The 22,322-nt window shown below is 42.1% G+C and overlaps 1 protein-coding gene across 1 annotated transcript; it reads left to right on the top strand.

Annotated features, from left to right (window-relative positions):
* The first annotated feature begins 683 nt into the window (after positions 1–683).
* On the top strand, positions 684–21,840 carry CPSF4L (cleavage and polyadenylation specific factor 4 like). The gene is made up of 8 exons (XM_073680992.1): positions 684–786; positions 4,115–4,165; positions 5,596–5,748; positions 17,415–17,510; positions 19,028–19,121; positions 19,291–19,333; positions 21,223–21,423; positions 21,502–21,840. The coding sequence occupies exons 1-8, from the start codon at positions 684–686 to the stop codon at positions 21,568–21,570; spliced, it is 810 nt and encodes a 269-aa protein (XP_073537093.1). The 3' UTR covers positions 21,571–21,840.
* Positions 21,841–22,322: the final 482 nt, after the last annotated feature.

Genomic DNA, 22,322 nt, shown 5'->3' with positions numbered 1-22,322 from the left:
AATCATTCTGAGGCACCAAAGCATCTCATGCTTCAATGAGGTATGGTGATTTCCAAAACTATGGATGTTTTAGCATGAAAATGCTTGATCTAAAAAAACACATAATGGTTCCTGCACAGGTCGGTTAATCAATTGCTGCACTTGTGTGGTCACAGGTGTCTATTAGTCACGGTGGACAATTCTTAGAACAAGATTATGCTCCCCCTCTTATTCCTGGCATGAGACCATCTTTATTAAAGGTGGACAAGAGGTATGGACTTGGGGCGTGTTCTATGTGTACAGCGCTGTGGAATATGTTGGTGCTATATAAATAAAGCAAGGTTTAGATGGCTGGATTTCATGGTCTGTGTATAGACCACAATGCAATGACTGACCTTGGGTCTGCTGACCCAATCTTACAGCTTCATAGGCATATGCAAGGCTGTAAATTCGGGTCAGGAAACTTGCAGGCAATCTGTGCATTCCGGTACGAATATGGCCGTCTGAACCTGAAAAATAGAATTATTGCAATACAATATGCAAGTGGCATGATACAAAAAAAAATTGGCAGTATTCATGGTTAAGAATTTAGTTTTAGCAAGAATATTACTGGTAGAGGCACCAAAATGACGCGGATATAATTATAAAATATGTTTTTAGTATTTAATTTTAGGAGGAGCGCATTGGTCTGTTCAGTTGCAGTCATGCAGGAGTTAATCGCTGGGCTTGACAAATTAAATTTTGCATTTGAAAAGGATGTGGAAAATCAAAGAGGGTCCCAGATCCTGCCCTTCCAAGGCATGGACAGTAAGTATGATTTACAGTGTCCCGAACGGTCTGAGGACAATAATGCAGGATCGTCATGAAATATTCATTGGGATGTACGGAGGGGAACGCTTGGCTCAAAATCGGATGCATTATTAATCTAGCGAAAGTTTGCAAGGGGTTAATTTGGTGCAAGACTGAGAAATACAGTTCAGTGGTAAATTGGCTGATAAATCTAAACTGCTTCTAACATGTGACAGGTTCTGAGATCTCTGCTGACGGCTCAAAACACCGTATCACATGTGTGCTGCTTAGGAAGAAAAAGCACGCTCACAGCAGTGTATAGGCTCATACACTCTATAGTGTGCACCGCTTTGTGTGGGGGCACTAATACAGGCGCAGAGTCAGAAGTATAGTCCTTTGGGTCCTGGGACAAAATTCAGATCTGGTTTAAGAAGATCCTATAAAGAAATGTGTTGGTCCCACTCCAAGAAAAAAGTACAGATAAAATATATAAATCTCACAAAAAAATAGCAATAACATAATTTCCTAAGTAATGCTTCCAAGCGCTCGTGCACACAACCGTAAAGATCAGACAAGTCATTTTGACGGATAGCACTCGTCTCCATGTTATTCTATGGGGCCGTGCACATGTCTGATTTTTTTCCTGATGGAAAAATTGCAGCTTGCACGAGTTGCATCTGATTATCAAATCACACTCAGCCATTCGTGTCTACGGGTCTGTGCAAAAATCGGACAGCACTTGGATAACATCCGAATGCGGTCTGATTGTCACGGACTGACAGAATGGAGAAAATAAAGAATTTTTTTTTTTCTTCTCCACATCAGAGAAAATTGGATCACACTGAGAGTGTGATTAGCATAATTAGACTGATTTTCTCGAATGAGAGAAAATCGTTGTGTGACCCCAGCCTAAATAGAGAGCACTGGCAGCAAATGGGTTAACCTGCACTACCGTTGAAGGATAAGGAGACAAGGATCCAATTCTGCATTTTATTGGTCAATGTGTTTCGAAGTTTCAAACTTCATCAGGACAAAACCACGGTGATACCTGTGATACCTAGACTAAATAGCAGTCATACAGTTGCCAAAAATAAATATTAGCACCATACTACTTACTGAACAAAGTCCACTATACTAATAGTATACCAATAAAAAACTGCATAATATGTTAAATACCGCCACACATTGACCATTATTTATCACCACATATTGACTGAGTATACTGCTACTGAACAAAATCCACTGTACCAAGACCAATATACCATATACAAAGGATAAATACAGCCACGCCGTGACCGAACCACATACTAGTGCATCGCAACTGAATAATACTACCATACTGATCATTATCAAAAACCACAGTGCTAAAACTAATATTACCAGCAGTGATATAATACACTGGTAAATCCAGTGATCAACGGTGACATCTCCAATTGAAGTCTTTAATTTTCGTTTCTCTTCTTCATCTGACCCAGACCACTATAACTTCTTCCAGCCGTGACTCGTCTCTGCAGAAAGAAACACAAAGACATCTGTGGCTAATCATTTTTACAGCACCTCTCCACTTTTTCTCCCAATTCTACACTGTGCCATAGTACCGCGCTGATGCCCTGCACAGTGACAGTACCTTCCTTTTATTCCCCCTACAGGAACCCCGTCCTCAAAAATTAAATATAGTACAGTAGTGATGTATCCCTTTGTGACCCCTTTACAGTAGAAATGTCACCCTCTGTGGCCCCCCTACAGTATTAAAGCATATTATCCTTTTTTGACACCCCCATTGCGCCGCTGCACTGTTGAAATGTCCACCTCTGATCTCAAATACAACAGTAATACCCCCACCCCCATTAGAGTCCAAATTTTATGCCTCGATACAATTGGAAAGTCCCAGATTGTTGCTCCATAAATTAAAGGGAACTTGTCATGATGAAAATGCAGTCCAATCTGCCGGAACCAAGTTTATAGAGCAGCTGGAGTGAGGTACATTAATATATAGTTTTGTGAGAAAAGATTCAGTATATCCTGTGTATTCATCATATAAACCTCTGCTGTTTCTGGAATTTTTGGTCCAGTGGGCGGGGTTATCATTGATTGACAGCTCGCTTTGGATCAGTGTACCTACATAGATAGCTGCCATTCACTGGACCGAAAATCCCCAAAACGCAGGATAAACTAAATCTTTTCTTGCCAAACTATATATCAATCTACCCCACTATCACTGCTCTATAACGAAGTGTCAGCAGATTGGACTTCATTTTCATGGTTTACAGGTTCTCTTTAATTATTATTTATGGGTCCCACTGGGTAATATTATTAATGTCCCCCATTGTGGAATAATATTGCCGCATACAATAATAATGTCACTTAATTAGCTCCATACAGTAATAATGTTTTCAAATTGGCTCTATACAGTGATAATGTCCCAACACAGTAATTATGGCTTTATTTAGTAATAATGTCCCCCAATTGGCCCCACACATTAGTATTGGGTACAGAATGGGGAACATTACTAATGTGTAGGGCCAATTGTGGGACATTATTGTATATTGACAATTGGGGGACATTATTACATTATTGGGTACAGAATGGGGAACATTAATGTAATAATGTCCCCCAATTGTCAATATACAATAATGTCCCACAATTGGCCCTACACATTAGTAATGTTCCCCATTCTGTACCCAATACTAATGTGTGGGGCAATTGGGGGACATTATTACATTATTGGGTACAGAATGGGGAACATTAATGTAATAATGTCCCCCAATTGTCAATATACAATAATGTCCCACAATTGGCCCTACACAGTAATGTTCCCCATTCTGGCCCCAATAATGTAATAATGTCACATGTCTTGGCTCTCTTCACATAGACATAAAAAAAAAAAAGAAAAAAAGAAGATTCTTCTCACCGGTCCTCACTCCCACGACGAGAAGCGTACTCTTCCTCCTCCATAGCTGACGCAGGTAGACGAAGCTGTGTAATGCGGTGACATCATGCACTGCCTGCGGTGGGCATACCAACATCAGCTGCTGGTCTCTGATTGGCTGGTGGCTTGTGTAGGTAGAGAGGTGCAGGGAGCCAGTGGCTCTCTGTTCTACAAATACAATGCAAGAATGCAGATCCAGTTGCAAATAGTGCTCGCATCGGCAGGTTCCCTTCCTCCGCTGACCTCATTGTACTGGGCCGCGATCATTACCCCCCTGAGGATCAAGTCTTTAAAAAAAAAAAAAACCTTTTTGCAAACCCTATAGACCAACAACTCATGAATAAATGGTTATAGTCCTGTAGGAGGACCGCTTTGCGCTATGTATAACAATCAATTTCTTCCCTATGTATTGTGCAGAGTCTGGAGCAGCTGTGTGTGACTTCTTCATAAAGGGCATATGCAAGAAAGGTAATGCTATATATTTATATATAAGCTGTATACTATATACATATCTCCTATTCCTGATTTACTAAATCTACATAAAAAGTGATAAAATGCTTAAAAATATAGTATTATGTCTTCTTTTGTATTCATATCCATAGCTATTCACTAAAAGTTAATTTATCTCTCACGTATAAAAGTCGCAAATTGCACAAAAACGTTTGACTTTTGCATTTTTACATCAGCCCATAACTTTTCTAAAAAGTGGGGCTTAGGGTTCACTGATTTTTATTATATGCAAAAAAAAATTCTGAGTTTCATCAGTGTCTCTGATTCGATTTTCTTGTGGGTTTAGTCAGTTTTTACCATCAGTTTAATCAGTTTTTCTGATGGAAGTTTCTCAAGCTTTTCCTATCAAACAGTCCGTAAGAAAATGGACAGACCTAAAATGGCATCTGAACGTTGTCCGAGTTTTTTTCAAGGACCCGTAGACTTGCATTGACGAGTTTAATCCATGCCTTGGACCAAAGACTCGTGACTACTTGGTCTGCAAAAATACATGGATGTGAGAATATAGACTATCATGGGTACGAGTTCTGTCCGCGAAATACATGGACGTCTGAATGAGGCCCTAGTGGAAGGAGAAGGGCCAATTGTGGCTGGACAAATTTATTATAAGGGCTCAGTCAGACGGCTGCATAAACTGGACAGAGATCGGAACGCAGTGCATGGACTGGCTAGCAGCTCTCCCAACCCAAACTTGACCGCTGCATAGAAATACATGAAACTGTCATGCTCAGGGAGAGCCACCAGCCAGTCCATACAATGTGTTTTGATCTCGGTCCGATTTATATGGCTGTCTGACTGCGCCCTAAGACTAAGGCTACGGCCCCATTATCAGTATTTGGTCAGTATTTTTTTCTCAGGAGTGGGAGCCAAAACCAGGAGTGGGTGATAAATGCAGAATTGGTGACTTGTTTCTATTATATTGTTTCTCGGATTGTTCTTCACCTGGTTTTGGCTCCCACTCCTGAGAAAAAATACTGACCAAATACTGATAGGCCACGGCTCCACTAACATAGGAAATTCCAGTCTCTCAGTTGGACGTGCAAAGGTAACATCTCTTAAAAGGTTCCAGTCACCCCATTTGCCACATAGGCCAACCGTACTACTTATGTCACCAATGTCTCATGTATAATGGGGGAATGGCCTTCAAATTAAGCCTCTGAAGACTTCACAAGGTTTTCTGACAGCTAATGAAATTAGTAATTCCACTTGAAGCTTCTTTTCTCCTTCATAAAATTTTTAACCCCCTCACCCACACATTTACTATATTCTCTTTATCATCTTGGTGTCGTCTCCTTTGGGGAACTCAAACTTCGGGGCTGGGTGTGATTTCTGGTCAAAGTCCCCAGTGTATTAATGTCAGATGCTTTTGGTTTTCCTGTTGTCCACAGGTCCAATGTGCCCCTTCCGTCACCTGACTGGAGAAAAGTCTATAGTCTGCAAGCACTGGCTGAGGGGTTTGTGCAAGAAAGGCGACCATTGCGAGTTCCTTCATGAGTATGACATGGGTCGCATGCCCGAGTGTTACTTCTATTCCAAATTTGGTGAGGAAAGAGGCCTATTTTATGGGTGAATGGTAGAGTGGGCGTGAATCGATTCGCTGGACCCAGTGCGTGGGCCACGTCAGTAATCTGTGGCTGCTCATTGAGAACCGTGAGAATGGCCTCCCATCTCACGGAATCCGTGGGTCTTCTTTTGGGTCTTTCTTTCTTTTGGCTAATCAAAAGAGGTAGTACATTGGTCACAGATTACTGACATGGCCGATGGACGTCAACGTTACTAAAGGGCAATCGGAATAAGATATTTGTTTCCTTAGCTTTGTTACTCACAGGTAATTGTACCATGGTTTAATAACCTATTAAGGAAATTTGTTGAAATAGATTATGTAGAGAATATGGACATCATCTAGTAGCCAGAGTGGACAGCTGTTAATAAAAAGCCAACCCTTGCCCAGCGTGTCCATGTGTTACAGTGCTGGCCAAAAGTATTGGCACCCCTGCAATTCTGTCAGATAATACTCAGTTTCTTCCTGAAAATGATTGCAATCACAAATTCTTTGGTATTATTCTCTTCATTTAATTTGCTTGCAAGGAAAAAACACAAAAGAGAATGAAGCAATAATCAAATCATTGATCATTTCACACAAAACTCCAAAAAAGGGCCGGACAAAAGTATTGGCACCCTCAGCCTAATACTTGGTTGCACAACCTTTAGCCAAAATAACTGCGAACAACCGCTTCCGGTAACCATCAATGAGTTTCTTACAATGCTCTGCTGGAATTGTAGACCATTCTTCTTTGGCAAACTGCTCCAGGTCCCTGATATTTGAAGGGTGCCTTCTCCAAACTGCCATTTTGAGATCTCTCCACAGATGTACTATGGGATTCAGGTCTGGACTCATTGCTGGCCACCTTAGAAGTCTCCAGTGCTTTCTCTCAAACCATTTTATAGTGCTTTTGGAAGTGTGTTTTGGGTCATTGTCCTGCTGGAAGACCCATGACCTCTGAGGGAGACCCAGCTTTCTCACACTGGGCCCTACATTATGCTGCAAAATTTGTTGGTAGTCTTCAGACTTCATAATGCCATGCACACGGTCAAGCATTCCAGTGCCAGGCAGCAAAGCAACCCCAAAACATCAGGGAACCTCCGCCATGTTTGACTGTAGGGACCGTGTTCTTTTCTTTGAATGCCTCTTTTTTTTTTCCTGTACACTCTATGTTGATGCTTTTTCCGAAAAAGCTCTACTTTTGTCTCATCTGACCAGAGAACATTCTTCCAAAACGTTTTAGGCTTTCTCAGGTAAGTTTTGGCAAACTCCAGCCTGGCTTTTTTATGTCTCGGGGTAAGAAGTGGGGTCTTCCTGGGTATCCTACCATACAGTCCACTGTTGTACCCTCGGACTGCAGGGCAGCTTGAACTTGTTTGGATGTTAGTCGAGGTTCTTTATCCACCATCCGCACAATCTTGCGTTGAAATCTCTCTTCAATTTTTCTTTTCCGTCCACATCTAGGGAGGTTAGCCACAGTGCCATGGGCTTTAAACTTCTTGATGACACTGCGCTAGGAAGACACAGGAACATCCAGGTCTTTGGAGATGGACTTGTAGCCTTGAGATTGCTCATGCTTCCTCACAATTTGGTTTCTCAAGTCCTCAGACAGTTCTTTGGTCTTCTTTCTTTTCTCCATGCTCAATGTGGTACACACAAGGACACAGGACAGAGGTTGAGTCAACTTTAATCCATGTTAACTGGCTGCAAGTGTGATTTAGTTATTGCCAACACCTGTTAGGTGCCACAGGTAAGTTACAGGTGCTGTTAATTACACGAATTAGAGAAGCATCACATGATTTTTCAAAGGGTGCCAATACTTTTGTCCACCCACTTTTTTAGGTTTGGTGTGGAATTATATCCAATTTGGCTTTAGGACAATTCTTTTTGTGTTTTTTTTCATTGAAGACAAATTAAATGAAGATAATAATACCAAAGAATTTGTGATTGCAATCATTTTCAGGAAGAAACTGAGTATCATCTGACAGAATTGCAGGGGTGCCAATACTTTTGGCCAGCACTGTATGTGGCTTGCCATTTGACTTATCAGCACTTTCCACAAAAGTGCCCTGTGGGCTAAACAAATGGCCTTCTGGAACCTCCTTAGCTACTTTTGTAGCCTCATCCTTCCATTAACCAAATCAATTGCCTTTTATCAACCTAAAAAGGGTTTGTCCTGATGAGACAACCCTTAAGGCTGTATTCAGATGTTGCTGTCACACTGTGTTTTTTTTTAATTTAAAATTTTGAAGCAAAAATGTAAAATATATATATATATATATATATATAATCACACTGTGGCCACAATATGTGAAAGCAGTCTTCAATATAAAGGTCCATTTTGCCTTGCTCCCACACCGCACCATTCAATGTGCCATAAATGTGCCCCCAAGAATTTGATAAGATTCTACCAGCTTAACCCCTTAGATCAGGGATGTTAAACTTAAACACACAGAGGGTCAAAATGAAAAACTTAGACAAAGTCGCGGGCCAACCAATATACAGTATAAGGAGCCCCACATACAAGTGCTTCTCACAAAATTAGAATATCATCAAAAAGTTAATTTATTTCAGTTCTTCAATACAAAAAGTGAAACTCATATATTATATAGAGTCATTACAAACAGAGTGATCTATATGTTAATGTTGATGATTATGGCTTACAGCCAATGAAAACACAAAAGGCATTATCTCAGTAAATTAGAATACTTTATAACAACAGCTTGAAAAATGTTTTTAAAATCCGAAATGTTATCCTACTGAAATGTATGTTCAGTAAATGCCCTCAATACTTGGTTGGGGCTCCTTTTGCATCAATTACTGCATCAATGCGGCGTGGCATGGAGGCGATCAGCCTGTGGCACTGCTGAGGTGTTATGGAAGCCCAGGTTGCTTTGATAGCAGCCTTCAGCTCGTCTGCATTGTTGGGTCTGGTGTCTCTCATCTTCCTCCTGACAATACCCCATAGATTCTCTATGGGGTTAAGGTCAGGCGAGTTTGCTGGCCAATCAAGCACAGTGATACTGTTGTTTGTAAACCAGGTATTGGTACTTTTGGCAGTGTGGACAGGTGCCAAGTCCTGCTGGAGAATGAAATTTCCATCTCCAATAAGCTTGTTGTCAGAAGGAAGCACGAAGTGCTCTAAAATTTCCTGGTAGACGGCTGCACTGACTTTGGTCTTGATAAAACACAGTGGTGCTACACCAGCAGATGACATGGCTCCCCAAACCATCACTAATTGTGGAAACCTCACACTAGACCTCAAGCAGCTTGGATTGTGGCCTCTCCACTCTTCCTCCAGACTCTGGGACCTTGATTTCCAAATGAAATGCAAATTTTACTTTCATCTGAAAAGAACACCTTGGACCAATGAGCAACAGTCCAGGTCTTTTTCTACTTGGCCCAGGTAAGACGCTTCTGGCGTTGTCTATTGGTCATGAGTGGATTGACACAAGGAATGCGACACTTGCAGCCCATGTCCTGGATACGTCTGTGTGTGGTGGCTCATGAAGCCATGACTCCAGCAGCAGTCCACTCCTTGTGAATCTCCCCCTAATATTTGAATGGCCTTTTCTTAACAATCCTTTCAAAGCTGCAGTTACCCTGTTGCTTGTGCATCTTTTTCTACCACACTTTTTCCTTCCACTTAACTTTCCATTAATATGCTTGGATGCAGCACTCTGTGAACAGTCAGCTTCTTTAGCAATGACCTTTTGTGGCTTACCTTCCTTGTGTGTCAATGACTGCCTTCTGGACATCTGTCAAGTCAGCAGTCTTCCCCGTGATTGTGGAGCCTACTGAAACAGACCAAGGGACTTTTTAAACATGTAGGAAGCCTTTGCATGTGTTTTTTTTAATTATTTCAATTTACTGAGATAATGACTTTTGTGTTTTCATTGGCTGTAAGCCATAATCATCAACATTAACAGAGATGATATCATCACCACTTGAAATAGATCACTCTGTTTGTAGTGATTCTATATAATATGAGTTTCACTTTTTGTATTGAAGAACTGAAATAAATTAACTTTTTGATGATATTCTAATTTTGTGAGAAGCACCTGTAGTCCTCCATACAGAATAATGGGTTTCACATATTCCTCCATACAGAATAATGGGCCTCACATAGTCCTCCATACAGAATAATGGGCCTCACATAGTCCTCCATACAGAAAAATGGGCCCCCATAGTCCTCCATACAGAATAACAGGCCTCACAAAAGCCTTGGGGGCCAAATATAACCACCCTGCGGGCCAGATTTGGCCCACGGGCTGGAGTTTGACACGTGTGCCTTAGATGCTGCAAACCATTTTGTCAAGGAAGTGGTTGTTCGTCGAGAGGGGGCTTCCACTATAAGTCCATCAGCACCTGCCAATCCTGAGTCTATCGAAGGGCAAAATACATCAAAATACATTAAAATATTGGATTTATTATTCAAGCAATCAGAGGATCGCATGTCCAAGTGCCATGGTTTTTGGCATCGGACACCACAAATGACAGCGCATTATAAAATCTGGCACCAGAGTCAGCCTGGTGCAAACAGCCAGTCGTTTCTCTGGCACTAACTGGGTCCATTTGGTCAGGATCCTGTAACAGATGCTTGGCAGACTAATGTGGCGTAACACCGCAGCTAATAGATGAATACAGCCCTCCAGCTAAGGTTGGTGGCATCCGGCCTGCACGGTGCTGCTGCTCCTGTTCTGTTTGTCTTCTGTTCCACATGACTGGACCTGAAAGTCTTCTGTAATGTCATAAACACACCTGGATACGAGGATCACGTCACTTATTAGCTGCTTTCCCAATCAATCTATGAAATGATGTGTATTGATTTATATTATTTGATATATTTTGGTTTTATACCAAAAAAAAGTAGTATGATTCCATTAGTCTGGCATCTGATAGTCTGGAAACATGGAATAAAAAAGGTTCCTGTCCTGGAATAGCAGGATTTTATACAATGGGCTGGAAATTTAGGACTTTTTCACCTGCAGCATTTTATGTCTTTTCTCGGTCTGTCTTGTATTAGGTGTAAAAAAAACAAAAAATAAAACCCTGCATTTTACAATAGAATGAGATTCCAAAAATCTTATTCACAAGTTGCATTTTTTCTTTCCTTGTATTTATTTATTTTTTTAACAGCAGGATGTCAATTTTTTCAGCATTTTTTTATTTTTTTTTATTTTTTTAAATCTACTGAGCTTAATGAGGAAAAAAAGAAGGCATTTTCTGTGCTAAAACACATACAAAAATGCACAATGCCGACCCCCCCCCCCCCCCAGCACTACAATTTAAAGTGGAATTGCTACTATTGTTTTTTGGTTGTCCACTGTGTTTTCTTTACGGAAATGTTTGCGCAAAAACCGAAGTTGTGCAAAAAAAAATAAATTGGTGACTTTTAGCATTTTTATGCCAGTATTGGGCAGATTTTCTTTTCTTTTGATCTGGGTATTCTATGGACAAAAGGATCCGCCTGAAAAATATACCGTGTGCAGAAGGAGGTTTTTAGAGAAGGTTTTTTTTTTTTTTTTTTTGTTATTTTGGATGTTGTTTTTATTTTTCCTGCAGTGTTTTTTTCCTACCTTTAGTATTTAGCAGTGTCTAGTTTGGAGCGGATTCCATCAGGATCCGCCGCATAGAAGTGACATGCAATTTCTTTTTTTTCAACTAGGTGTTTTCAAAACCTGAAATAGAAAAACTGCTCAAAAAAACTCCTCATATGAATATGATGAAATTGCTGTGTTGTGGATTAGGACAAAAGCCGCTTGATAGAGAGATCGCTGGGCAAGAGCTGCCAAAACCAGGGGAGGAGTCCTGAGGAGATAATTTGCATATTCCCACTGCATTTTGGGGTAAGTGAAGAGTCTACGCGAGCTCAAAGAACACTGGATTTTGGCTGTTGGAGCTGAAAAGAGGACATCGGTAAATGATGCTTTTTTTTTTAAGCATTTTTCACTGTTTTCAGAACATTAACAATAAGAACATGGAAGAGTCCAGGAGCCATTTGGTGAGCTGCATATCCTGCTACATGTTCACAGACTTGCCAGTGGAAAAGCCAAACTTCACATGCCAGAAATGCAAGCCTGTGTCCCTGTTGGAGGAAAAGTTGCGAAATCTAGAAGAGAGGTTAACTACCTTGAAAATCATTAAGGAAGGTGAAGAGTTCTTAGACAGAGCAGAATTATCTCTTCATGATTCAGAAAGAGAAGAAATTCGAACTGCACCTGACGAAACCGAGGAATGGAAGCATGTGACCCACAGAAGCAGGAGGATCGAGAGGCAGTCAGCACCCATACTGCTCAGGAACCAGTACCAGGCTCTCACGCAGGAGAACCATGAAGAAATACAGCAAAATAAGACTTTGCCAGCAATGAATAACCTTGTAAGCCCTCAGAATCCTCCTGGATGGAGAAAGAAGAATGTTGTGAAGAAAAAACGGAGAGTGGTGGTCATGGGGGATTCCCTGTTAAGAGGAACAGAGGCCGCTATCTGCAGACCAGACATAACCTCAAGAGAAATGTGCTGTCTTCCAGGAGCAAAAATTAAAGATGTGTCTGACAGGATATCAAGACTCTTCAGACCTACAGATCACTACCCATTCCTGCTAATACATGTGGGGACAAATGACACCGCAAGAAAGGACCTGGAAACCATCTGCAGTGACTTTGAAGACTTAGGCAAGAAAGTGAAAGAATTGGGAGCGCAGGTGGTCTTCTCATCCATCCTCCCAGTGGATGGCCATGGAACAATGAGGTGGAATAAGATTCTACAGGTGAACAACTGACTACGTCGATGGTGCCGTCAACAAGGATTTGGATTTCTGGATCACGGAATGAATTACCTATATGATGGACTACTTGCTAGAGATGGGGTGCACCTTACGAAGACTGGAAAACATGTATTTGGAAGTCGCCTTGCTACACTCATCAGAAGAGCTTTAAACTAGAACAATGTGGGAAGGGAAGCAAAAGGCCAGAAAAAGCCATACAGCTGACAAATACTATTGAGATCTCTGCTACTGGAAGTGGAAAGGAAGAACAAAGACAAAACTATTTAAATAATAAAAATATGGGAGGAAGAGAAACCAATCACAAACTAAAATGTTTTTATACAAATGCACAAAGCATGGGCAACAAACAAGGAGAATTGGAACTACTAATGCAGGAAAAGGAATATGATGTCATTGGAATCACTGAAACTTGGTGGGACGATACACATGATTGGAATAAAAGGCTAAAAGGATACAACTTATTTGCAAGAAACAGACTTGATAAACGAGGAGGAGGTGTTGCATTGTATGTTAGAAAAGCGTATATCTGCACAGAGATTGAAGCTTCAGAGACTGGGAGTTCTGTGGAAACTGTTTGGGTAAGAATACAAGGAGAGAACAACGGAAAGGACACCATTGTAGGTATTTACTACAGGCCACCTGGGCAAGCTGAAGATATGGATGAACTCTTTATGTATCAAATGACCAAGTTCTCCAAAAAATATGACGTAGTGGTCATGGGAGATTTCAACTATCCAAACATTTGTTGGGAATCTCTCTCAAGTAAAACTAACAGGTCAAGCAAATTCTTATCCTCTCTTGCTGACAACTTTATCTTCCAAAAGGTAGGGGAGAAAACAAGGGGATCTGCTACTTTGGATCTAATCCTTATAAACAGGGAGGAAATGGTTGAGGAGGTAAAGGTGGCTGGGACCCTAGGAGGCAGCGATCATGCTATTATAGAATTTTGGATAACTAGAGGAGGAAGACATGTGAAGACTCAAACTTCAAGGTTAGATTTTAGAAAGGCAGATTTTAAGAGACTCAGAAAGAGAATAGGAGGGATCCAATGGCTGGATGTCCTTAAGGACAAAAATGTCCAGGAAGGATGGGAAATTTTTAAAAATGAGATTCTCAAAGCACAATCGTTAACAATCCCGAAAAGTAGGAAGAATGGGAAGCATTTAAGGAAACCAGGATGGATGAACACAGAACTTAAACACATGCTAAAAAGAAAGAAAGAAATGTTTATTAAATGGAAAGAGGGAGGCATATCTAAAGAAGATTATAATGCAGTCTGCAGATCCTGCAGGGCACGTATCAGGTTAGCTAAAGCTGACAATGAATTAAGGCTTGCAAGAGATGTCAAAAGCAATAAAAAAGGATTTTGGGGTATGTCAAAAGTAAAAGAAAAGTCAAAGATGCTATAGGATTTTTACAGGATGAAAATAGAGAAATGGTAAGAGAGGATGTTGAGAAGGCCGAACTTTTTAATTCCTATTTTGCATCTGTTTTCTCTCAGAAAGAAAATGTAACATCAACTGATCTTCACTGTCCTTTTAAAGGAATAGAGGAATCCAAGTTATCTGTAAACAGAAAGATTGTGAGGGAATATTTAGCTAACATAAATGAGTTCAAGTCTCCAGGTCCAGATGAATTACACCCCAGAGTACTGAAGGAGATCGTAGAAGAAATTTTAGAACCACTCTCCATAATCTTTGAAAATTCTTGGAGAACAGGAGAAGTCCCAGAAGACTGGAGAAGAGCAAATGTTGTTCCTATCTTCAAAAAGGGGAAGAAGGTGGACCCAGGGAACTATAGGCCGGTGAGTCTGACTTCTATACCAGGAAAGATCTTTGAACAAATTATTAAACAACATGTATGTAAGTACATGGATAAGAATGAAGTGATTAACCAGAGTCAGCATGGGTTTGTAACTAACAAGTCATGTCAGACTAACTTAATTTCCTTCTATGACAGAATCACTGACTGGGTGGATCAGGGAAATGCTGTAGATATAGTATATCTTGACTTCAGCAAAGCATTTGACAAAGTATCTCACACCATCCTTATTGAAAAAATGACCAAGTATGCAATGGACCAGGCAACTGTTAGGTGGATTCATAACTGGCTTAGTGATCGGACTCAAAGGGTGGTTGTAAATGGCTTCACATCCAGCTGGATAAATGTCTCAAGTGGGGTACCACAGGGCTCCGTCCTGGGACCTGTATTGTTCAACATCTTTATCAATGATTTAGATGAAGGAATTGAGGGTAAACTGATTAAATTTGCTGATGACACAAAGCTAGGAGGGATAGCTAATACTAGAGAAGAGAGAGAGAGGATTCAAAAAGACCTAAATAAACTGGAGCAGTGGGCAGCAACCAACAGAATGGTTTTTAACAGGGAAAAATGCAAAGTACTACATCTGGGCAATAAAAATGAAAAAAGCATATACAGAATGGGAGGAATAGAGCTAAGCAACAGTACATGTGAAAAAGACTTAGGTATACTAATAGAACATAGACTGAACATGAGTCAACAGTGTGATGCAGCAGCAAAAAAGGCAAATACAATTCTGGGATGTATTAACAGAAGCATACAGTCTAGATCACGTGAAGTCATTATCGGTCTTTACTCCTCTTTGGTCAGACCTCATCTGGAATACTGTGTACAGTTTTGGGCACCACATTTTAAAAAAGACATAGACAAACTGGAGCAAGTTCAGAGAAGAGCGACCAGAATGGTGACTGGTCTGCAAACCATGTCCTATGAGGAACGGTTGCAGGATTTGGGAATGTTTAGCTTGCAAAAAAGAAGACTGAGAGGAGACTTAATAGCTGTCTACAAATATCTCAAGGGCTGTCACATTGTAGAAGGATCATCTTTATTCTCATTTGCACAAGGAAAGACTAGAAGCAATGGGATGAAACTAAATGGGAGGAGACACAGATTAGATATTAGAAAAAAACTTTTTGACAGTTAGGGTGATTAATGAGTGGAACAGACTGCCACGAGAGGTGGTGAGTTCCCCTTCAATGGACGTCTTCAAACAGAGGCTGGACAGACATCTGTCTGAGATGATCTAGTGAATCCTGCTTTGAGCAGGGGGTTGGACCAGATGACCCAGGAGGTCCCTTCCAACTCTACCATTCTATGATTCTATGATTATTCACAAGGAGTGAGCACTAGAAAGAGGGCGAATGAACCTTCCCCCATGCTCAATGATGGAACAAGCAACCAGCCATCACGGTGTCCTAAGTAATTACCTATGTGCTGTGAAACTGCTATGTATTGTGCCTCAATCAGGACTGTAAGGCCAAGCTGGGGGTGGGCGCCTGTAAGGGCCAAGCTGGGGGTGGGCACCTGTAAGGGCCAAGCTGGGGGTGGGCGCCTGTAAGGGCCAAGCTGGGGGCGGGCGCCTGTAAGGGCCAAGCTGGCGGCGGGAGCCTGTAAGGGCCAAGTTGGGGGCGGGCGCCTGTAAGGGCCAAGCTGGCGGCAGGAGCCTGTAAGGGCCAAGTTGGGGGCGGGAGCCTGTAAGGGCCAAGCTGGGGGTGGGCGCCTGTAAGGGCCAAGCTGGGGGCGGGCGCCTGTAAGGGCCAAGCTGGGGGCGGGCGCCTGTATGGGCCAAGCTGGGGGCGGGCGCCTGTAAGGGCCAAGCTGGGGGCGGGCGCCTGTAGGGCCAAGCTGGGGGCGGGCGCCTGTAAGGGCCAAGCTGGGGGCGGGCGCCTGTAAGGGCCAAGCTGGGGGCGGGCGCCTGTAAGGGCCAAGCTGGGGGCGGGCGCCTGTAGGGCCAAGCTGGGGGCGGGCGCCTGTAGGGCCAAGCTGGGGCGGGCGCCTGTAAGGGCCAAGCTGGGGGCGGGCGCCTGTAAGGGCCCATTTACACGGACTGAGTGACAATCGGTAAACATTTAGTAATCGGCGGTTGCTTAGTAGCCTTGTTTACCCAGGCAGACAGCAGTAGACGATGCGTACTGCGCGTTCTGTAATAGATTGCACAATGCTCTTTGGCTGCCATTGTTCTTCGCATAGGATGATGTACCGCTGAGAACGATGATCTTTTGCGCTACCCAAAATATAATTTCACCCGATGAAGAAGTAATCGGCAGAACGCTCGATTGTGATAACCTTTTAGTGTAAATGCAGCTTAAGTTCTACTCTGCTTCTCTGAGCCTGTGTCAATTACTGCATTATTTCGCAGCGGGCTAAGCCATAATCATCTCTGATTGCCTATTTACTAGTATACAGTTTAAACTATCACTCCTACCCACAAAGCTCTCCACGATTCTGTAGCCCTCTACATCTCCATCTACCACCTTACCCGTGCACTCTGTTTTGCAAGTGATGTGAGACACGCCTGCCCAATAATCCAAAACTTCCTCTCCCTGTCTCCAAGACTTTTCTCATGCTGCACCAGTTTTCTGGAATGCGCTACTGCACACAATCAGATTAATGCTAATTCCCAACATTCACAATTTTGAGCACATCCTAAAAACACATCCTTAGGCAGGCCTCCCCTAATCATCTAAATTATTTATCAGAACCCGATCTCTTCAATCATCAATGTCCACCCCCACACTCCTTGCACAGTAATAGTTTACATTGCATATACACAGATGATGGCTGGCTTATGAATTCCTATGTCATGTTTCCTTCACTGGAATGGGTGTTATTCTTTTTTTGGCTATAAAGCTTGTCAGAATCGATGGATTCAGAATTGTGCAACTTTACAACTTTTATTTTCCATGAAAACCAAGTGATATCTGAAAGAATGCAACGTTTAGTCTTCTCTCTAGTGTGAATACTGCCATGTGGTCTTCTGCTTCCCTCTAGTGGCAGACTGTGTAATACAAACTGTAGCAACTTCTAATTTTGTGACCCTTCATTATAATTATTAGGTGAATGCAGCAACAAAGACTGCCCCTTTCTGCACATTGACCCAGCCTCCAAGATTAAGGATTGCCCATGGTACGACAGAGGATTCTGCAAACACGGTAATAGTGTCACCAGAAAGTGGATTTTACGAGCGTGCTCACCGAAAGGGTTAATGAGGCATACTTGCTCATCACTAGTTATCAGTCATTGTACAGGAGGAGGAGGTGAGCTGTGACATCACCTACTGTGAATGGAGGATCCTGTGTCCTCTACCATATATAGAGATGTTATCAGTCATTTTACAGGAAGCAGAGGAGGTGAGCTGTGATGTCATCTAGTGTGAATGGTGGACCATGTGTTATCTACTGTATATAGAGGTGTTCTTTTACAGGAGGAGGAGGTAATCAGTAACATCACCTATTGTGAATGGTGAATCCTGTGTTATCTATTGTATATATAGGTGTTATCAGTCATTGTACAGGAGGACGAGGAGGTGAGCTGTGACATCACCTATTGTGAATGGTGGATCCTATGGTATCTACAGTATATAGAGGTGTTATTAGACATTGTACAGGAGGTGGAGGAGGTGAGCTGTCACATCATCTATTGTGAATGGTAGATCCTGTGTTATCTACTGTATATAGAGGTTTATCAGTCATTGTACAGGAGGGTAAGGAGGTGAGCTGTCACATCATCTATTGTGGATGGTAGATCCTGTGTTATCTACTGTATATAGAGGTGTTATTAGACATTGTACGGGAGGGTAAGGAGGAGAGCTGTGACATCATTACTTGTGGATTCCTTTCTTTACTGTATATACATGTGTTTCCTTTCATTATAATCCTGCCTGGAATGATATTGAGACTGCTGAAGTCTTCTATAGAGAACAGAAAGTTGAGTCTAGTATTTAGCCTAGTACTCCGTGTGAAAATAGCAAAATTTCTGATTTGCATATAGTTTGTGATAAGGAAAACTGAAGAAATTATTCTCAAAAATTGAAAAAAAAATATTTAAAACATAAAGGATTAATTTAAACAATAAATCATTCCCATTCGAGAGGTTGTCCAGGATTGGAGAAGAATGGCTGCTTTCTTCATGAAACAGCGCCACACATGGGTAGTGTCTAGAATTGCAGTGCAGGTTTTTTTTTGGACATTTTCCTACGTTTTATAGTGTAAACGCCACCTCTTCCATAATGCAATAATGAGTCTTTGTGCACCGTGGCTCTGTGGGTGTTTTCTTACAGCAGGCAGATGTTGTCCATCACCACAATACCCTGGGGGCCAAGACTGTCATACAATGAAGGCTACTCCTGGGAAGAACTATAGATCTAGTTTCTCCTACTCCCACTAACGCCCTACATAAGCTTTCAGCGGAGAATCACTGATGGATTTTTATTGCTTTTGCAGCAGGGTGCATTGTTTTCTGGGTGGGGATTAATCCCTTGTGTCAGTCATTGGATACTTTGTTGCAGCTTCTCTGCTTGTTGTTACAAACTATCTCCTAGATATCAGGATGTGGTACTTATAAGGGGTGCAGCGGTAGCTCGGACCCCGAGACTTGCACCAGCTGAAATCACTTTTACTCTGAATGGTCTTTACCTCTACTACTAATCCTCTTCCTTTCCCCTGCCCAGGTCCGGCCTGTAAGCACAGACACACCCGCAGAGTCATGTGCCCCAACTACCTGGTTGGTTTCTGTCCAGAAGGTCCAAGGTGTAAATATGTCCAGTAAGTAGTCGGCGTCCTACGCACTCCAGTGTGAACTTCAGCCTATGTCTTTACAGTGTGTGTATAAGCTACATGTCAGTAAGGGGGCGCTACAGGCCCAGTGTTTTAATTGTGCACGGTTTCCCCCACCTCTCAAATACCAATCATCTCTTATGTTTATGTTTTCCAGTCCAAAAGTTGACTTAGTAATCTACAGTCCAGACCACACAAAGGTTAGTACTTCGTAACGCTAACAGAATTAAGATTGCAGCTCTGGTGTACGATACCAGATGTAATTCAGGACAAATAATGTATTCAGTACACAAGGATTGCACCAACTGAATAGTGAGTGCAGCTCTGGAGTATAATACAGGATGTAACTCTGGATCAGTACAGGATAAGTAATGTAATGTATGTACACAGTGACTGCACAAGCAGAATATTGAGTGCAGCTCTGGGGTATAATACAGGATGTAACTCAGGATCAGTACAGGATAAGTAATGTAATGTACACAGTGATTACACCAGCAGAATAGTGAGTGCAGCTCTGGGGTATAATACAGGATGTAACTCAGGATCAGTACAGGATAAGTAATGTAATGTATGTACACAGTGACTGCACCAGCAGAATAGTGAGTGCAGCTCTGGGGTGTAATACAGGATGTAACTCAGGATCAGTACAGGATAAGTAATGTAATATATGTACACAGTGACTCCACCAGCCGAATAGTGAGTGCAGCTCTGGAGTATAATACAGGATGTAACTCAGGATCAGTACAGGATTAGTAATGTAAAGTATGAACACAGTGACTGCACCAGCAGAATAGTGAGTGCAGCTCTGGAGTATAATACAAGATGTAACTCAAGATCAGAACAGGATAAGTAATGTATGTACACAGTGACTGCACCAGCAGAATAGTGAGTGCAGCTCTGGAGTATAATACAAGATGTAACTCAGGATCAGTACAGGATTAGTAATGTAAAGTATGTACACAGTGACTGCACCAGCAGAATAGTGAGTGCAGCTCTGGAGTATAATACAAGATGTAACTCAGGATCAGTACAGGATAAGTAATGTAATGTATGTACACAGTGACTCCACCACTAGAATAGTGAGTGCAGCTCTGGAGTATAATACAGGATGTAACTCAGGATCAGTACAGGATAAGTAATGTAATGTATGTACACAGTGACTCCACCAGCAGAATAGTGAGTACAGCTCTGGAGTATAATACAAGATGTAACTCAGGATCAGTACAGGATAAGTAATGTAATGTATGTACACAGTGACTCCACCAGCCGAATAGTGAGTGCAGCTCTGGAGTATAATGCAGGATGTAACTCAGGATCAGTACAGGATTAGTAAAGTAAAGTATGTACACAGTGACTGCACCAGCAGAATAGTGAGTGCAGCTCTGGAGTATAATACAAGATGTAACTCAGGATCAGTACCGAATAAGTAATGTAATGTATGTACACAGTGACTCCACCAGCCGAATAGTGAGTGCAGCTCTGGAGTATAATACAGGATGTAACTCAGGATCAGTACAGGATTAGTAATGTAAAGTATGTACACAGTGACTGCACCAGCAGAATAGTGAGTGCTGCTCTGGAGTATAATACAAGATGTAACTCAGGATCAGTACAGAATAAGTAATGTAATGTATGTACACAGTGACTCCACCAGCCGAATAGTGAGTGCAGCTCTGGAGTATAATACAGGATGTAACTCAGGATAAGTACAGGATTAGTAATGTAAAGTATGTACTCAGTGACTGCACCAGCAGAATAGTGAGTGCAGCTCTGGAGTATAATGCAAGATGTAACTCAGGATCAGTACAGGATAAGTAATGTAATGTATGTACACAGTGACTCTACCAGCAGAATAGTGAGTGCTGCTCTGGGGTATAATACAGGATGTAACTCAGGATCAGTACAGGATAAGTAATGTAATGTATGTACACAGTGAGTGCAGCTCTGGAGTGTAATACAGGATGTAACTCAGGATCAGTACAGGATAGTAACTGAATGCATTTACAATATGTACAAGAAGCATAAAATTGGGCATACTTCAATTTAGTGCCTCCAGCCTTTGGTTTAGTGGCCCTGCTTTGTCTTACAGAATGCTGCGGCACCTCAGAGGGTCCAGGTCCCTTCACTTCCCTGCGATCCTGAGCCCATTTCGAATCCCCCCGCCCTTATTCTGGAGATGCCGCATCTCTCACACCTGACTGTCTTCACCATGATGCACGAACGCTTTAGGAAGATGCAGGAAAATGTCTGTGGGAGTCTGAGACCCCTGGAACAAGTCACATGTTTCAAAGTAAGGATAATGAAATTGCCTGTCCAGCAGCGTGCTCTTCTAGGTCTCTAATTCCTTTTTTTGCTTTGGACCATGCAGTGCGGAGAGCGAGGCCACTATGCCAACAAGTGCAGCAAGAACCGCTATGCCCTTCTAATGAGGAAGTGAGCGGCAGACGGTCGAGGAACGGCCACATGGGAACAGACAAGACCACCGCGTCCTCATCCAGTCAAGTGAGGACTTCCACGCTGCGAGAGTCATTCAGCTCTCACTTGCATGGACATGCTGGTATTTGAGCCCCGTGACTGATGATTTATCCCAGGAGACGTCCCTTAAATTGCTAAATTATAAAAAATAAATTATATTTTGGTAACCAGGTCAATTTCCAGGCAATACTAACTGGTCAAACAAAGCTGGTCCTATGTGGGAAGTCGACTCCAGGATTATAAAAATATGGCTGCTCTCTTTCTGAAACAGCGCCAACCCTCACTATGGGCTGTGTGTGGTATTGCAATGCAGCCACATTGAAGTGAATGGAGCTGAGCTGATCTACCAAACACATCCCATAGTCAAGGGGGATGCTGATTCAGAAAAAGAGCAGCCATATTTGTCTAAGCCTAAGGGTGTATCGTGTACCTAATGACTAGGGCTGGTCCACCACACGTACCAGCCGTGCTTGCGTCTTGGCAGGTAAGGGTTTTTGAGACACTAGAAGAACCACTACCCTGCTGATGCCGAAATGAGTGAAGCTGGAGCAGCCCTTTAATATTTTTAGGTCTGAAAAAAAACTTAAAAACCTGGCAATTTTTTTATTTTTTTGCGGGTTTGTTTTATTCTTCATTTTCTTCCAATAGCCATAACCTTTAATTTTCTGGCATCATATCCCCATGAGGACTCTTGTATTGCAGGAATAGCTGTAG

The sequence above is a fragment of the Phyllobates terribilis genome, unplaced genomic scaffold (genome assembly GCF_046119375.1).
Source record: "Phyllobates terribilis strain yellow unplaced genomic scaffold, ASM4611937v1 Scaffold_5__5_contigs__length_657084704, whole genome shotgun sequence".
NCBI lineage: Eukaryota > Metazoa > Chordata > Amphibia > Anura > Dendrobatidae > Phyllobates > Phyllobates terribilis.
Note: the sequence above shows the minus strand (reverse complement) of the source record. Positions and strands in the feature narration are given on the sequence as shown.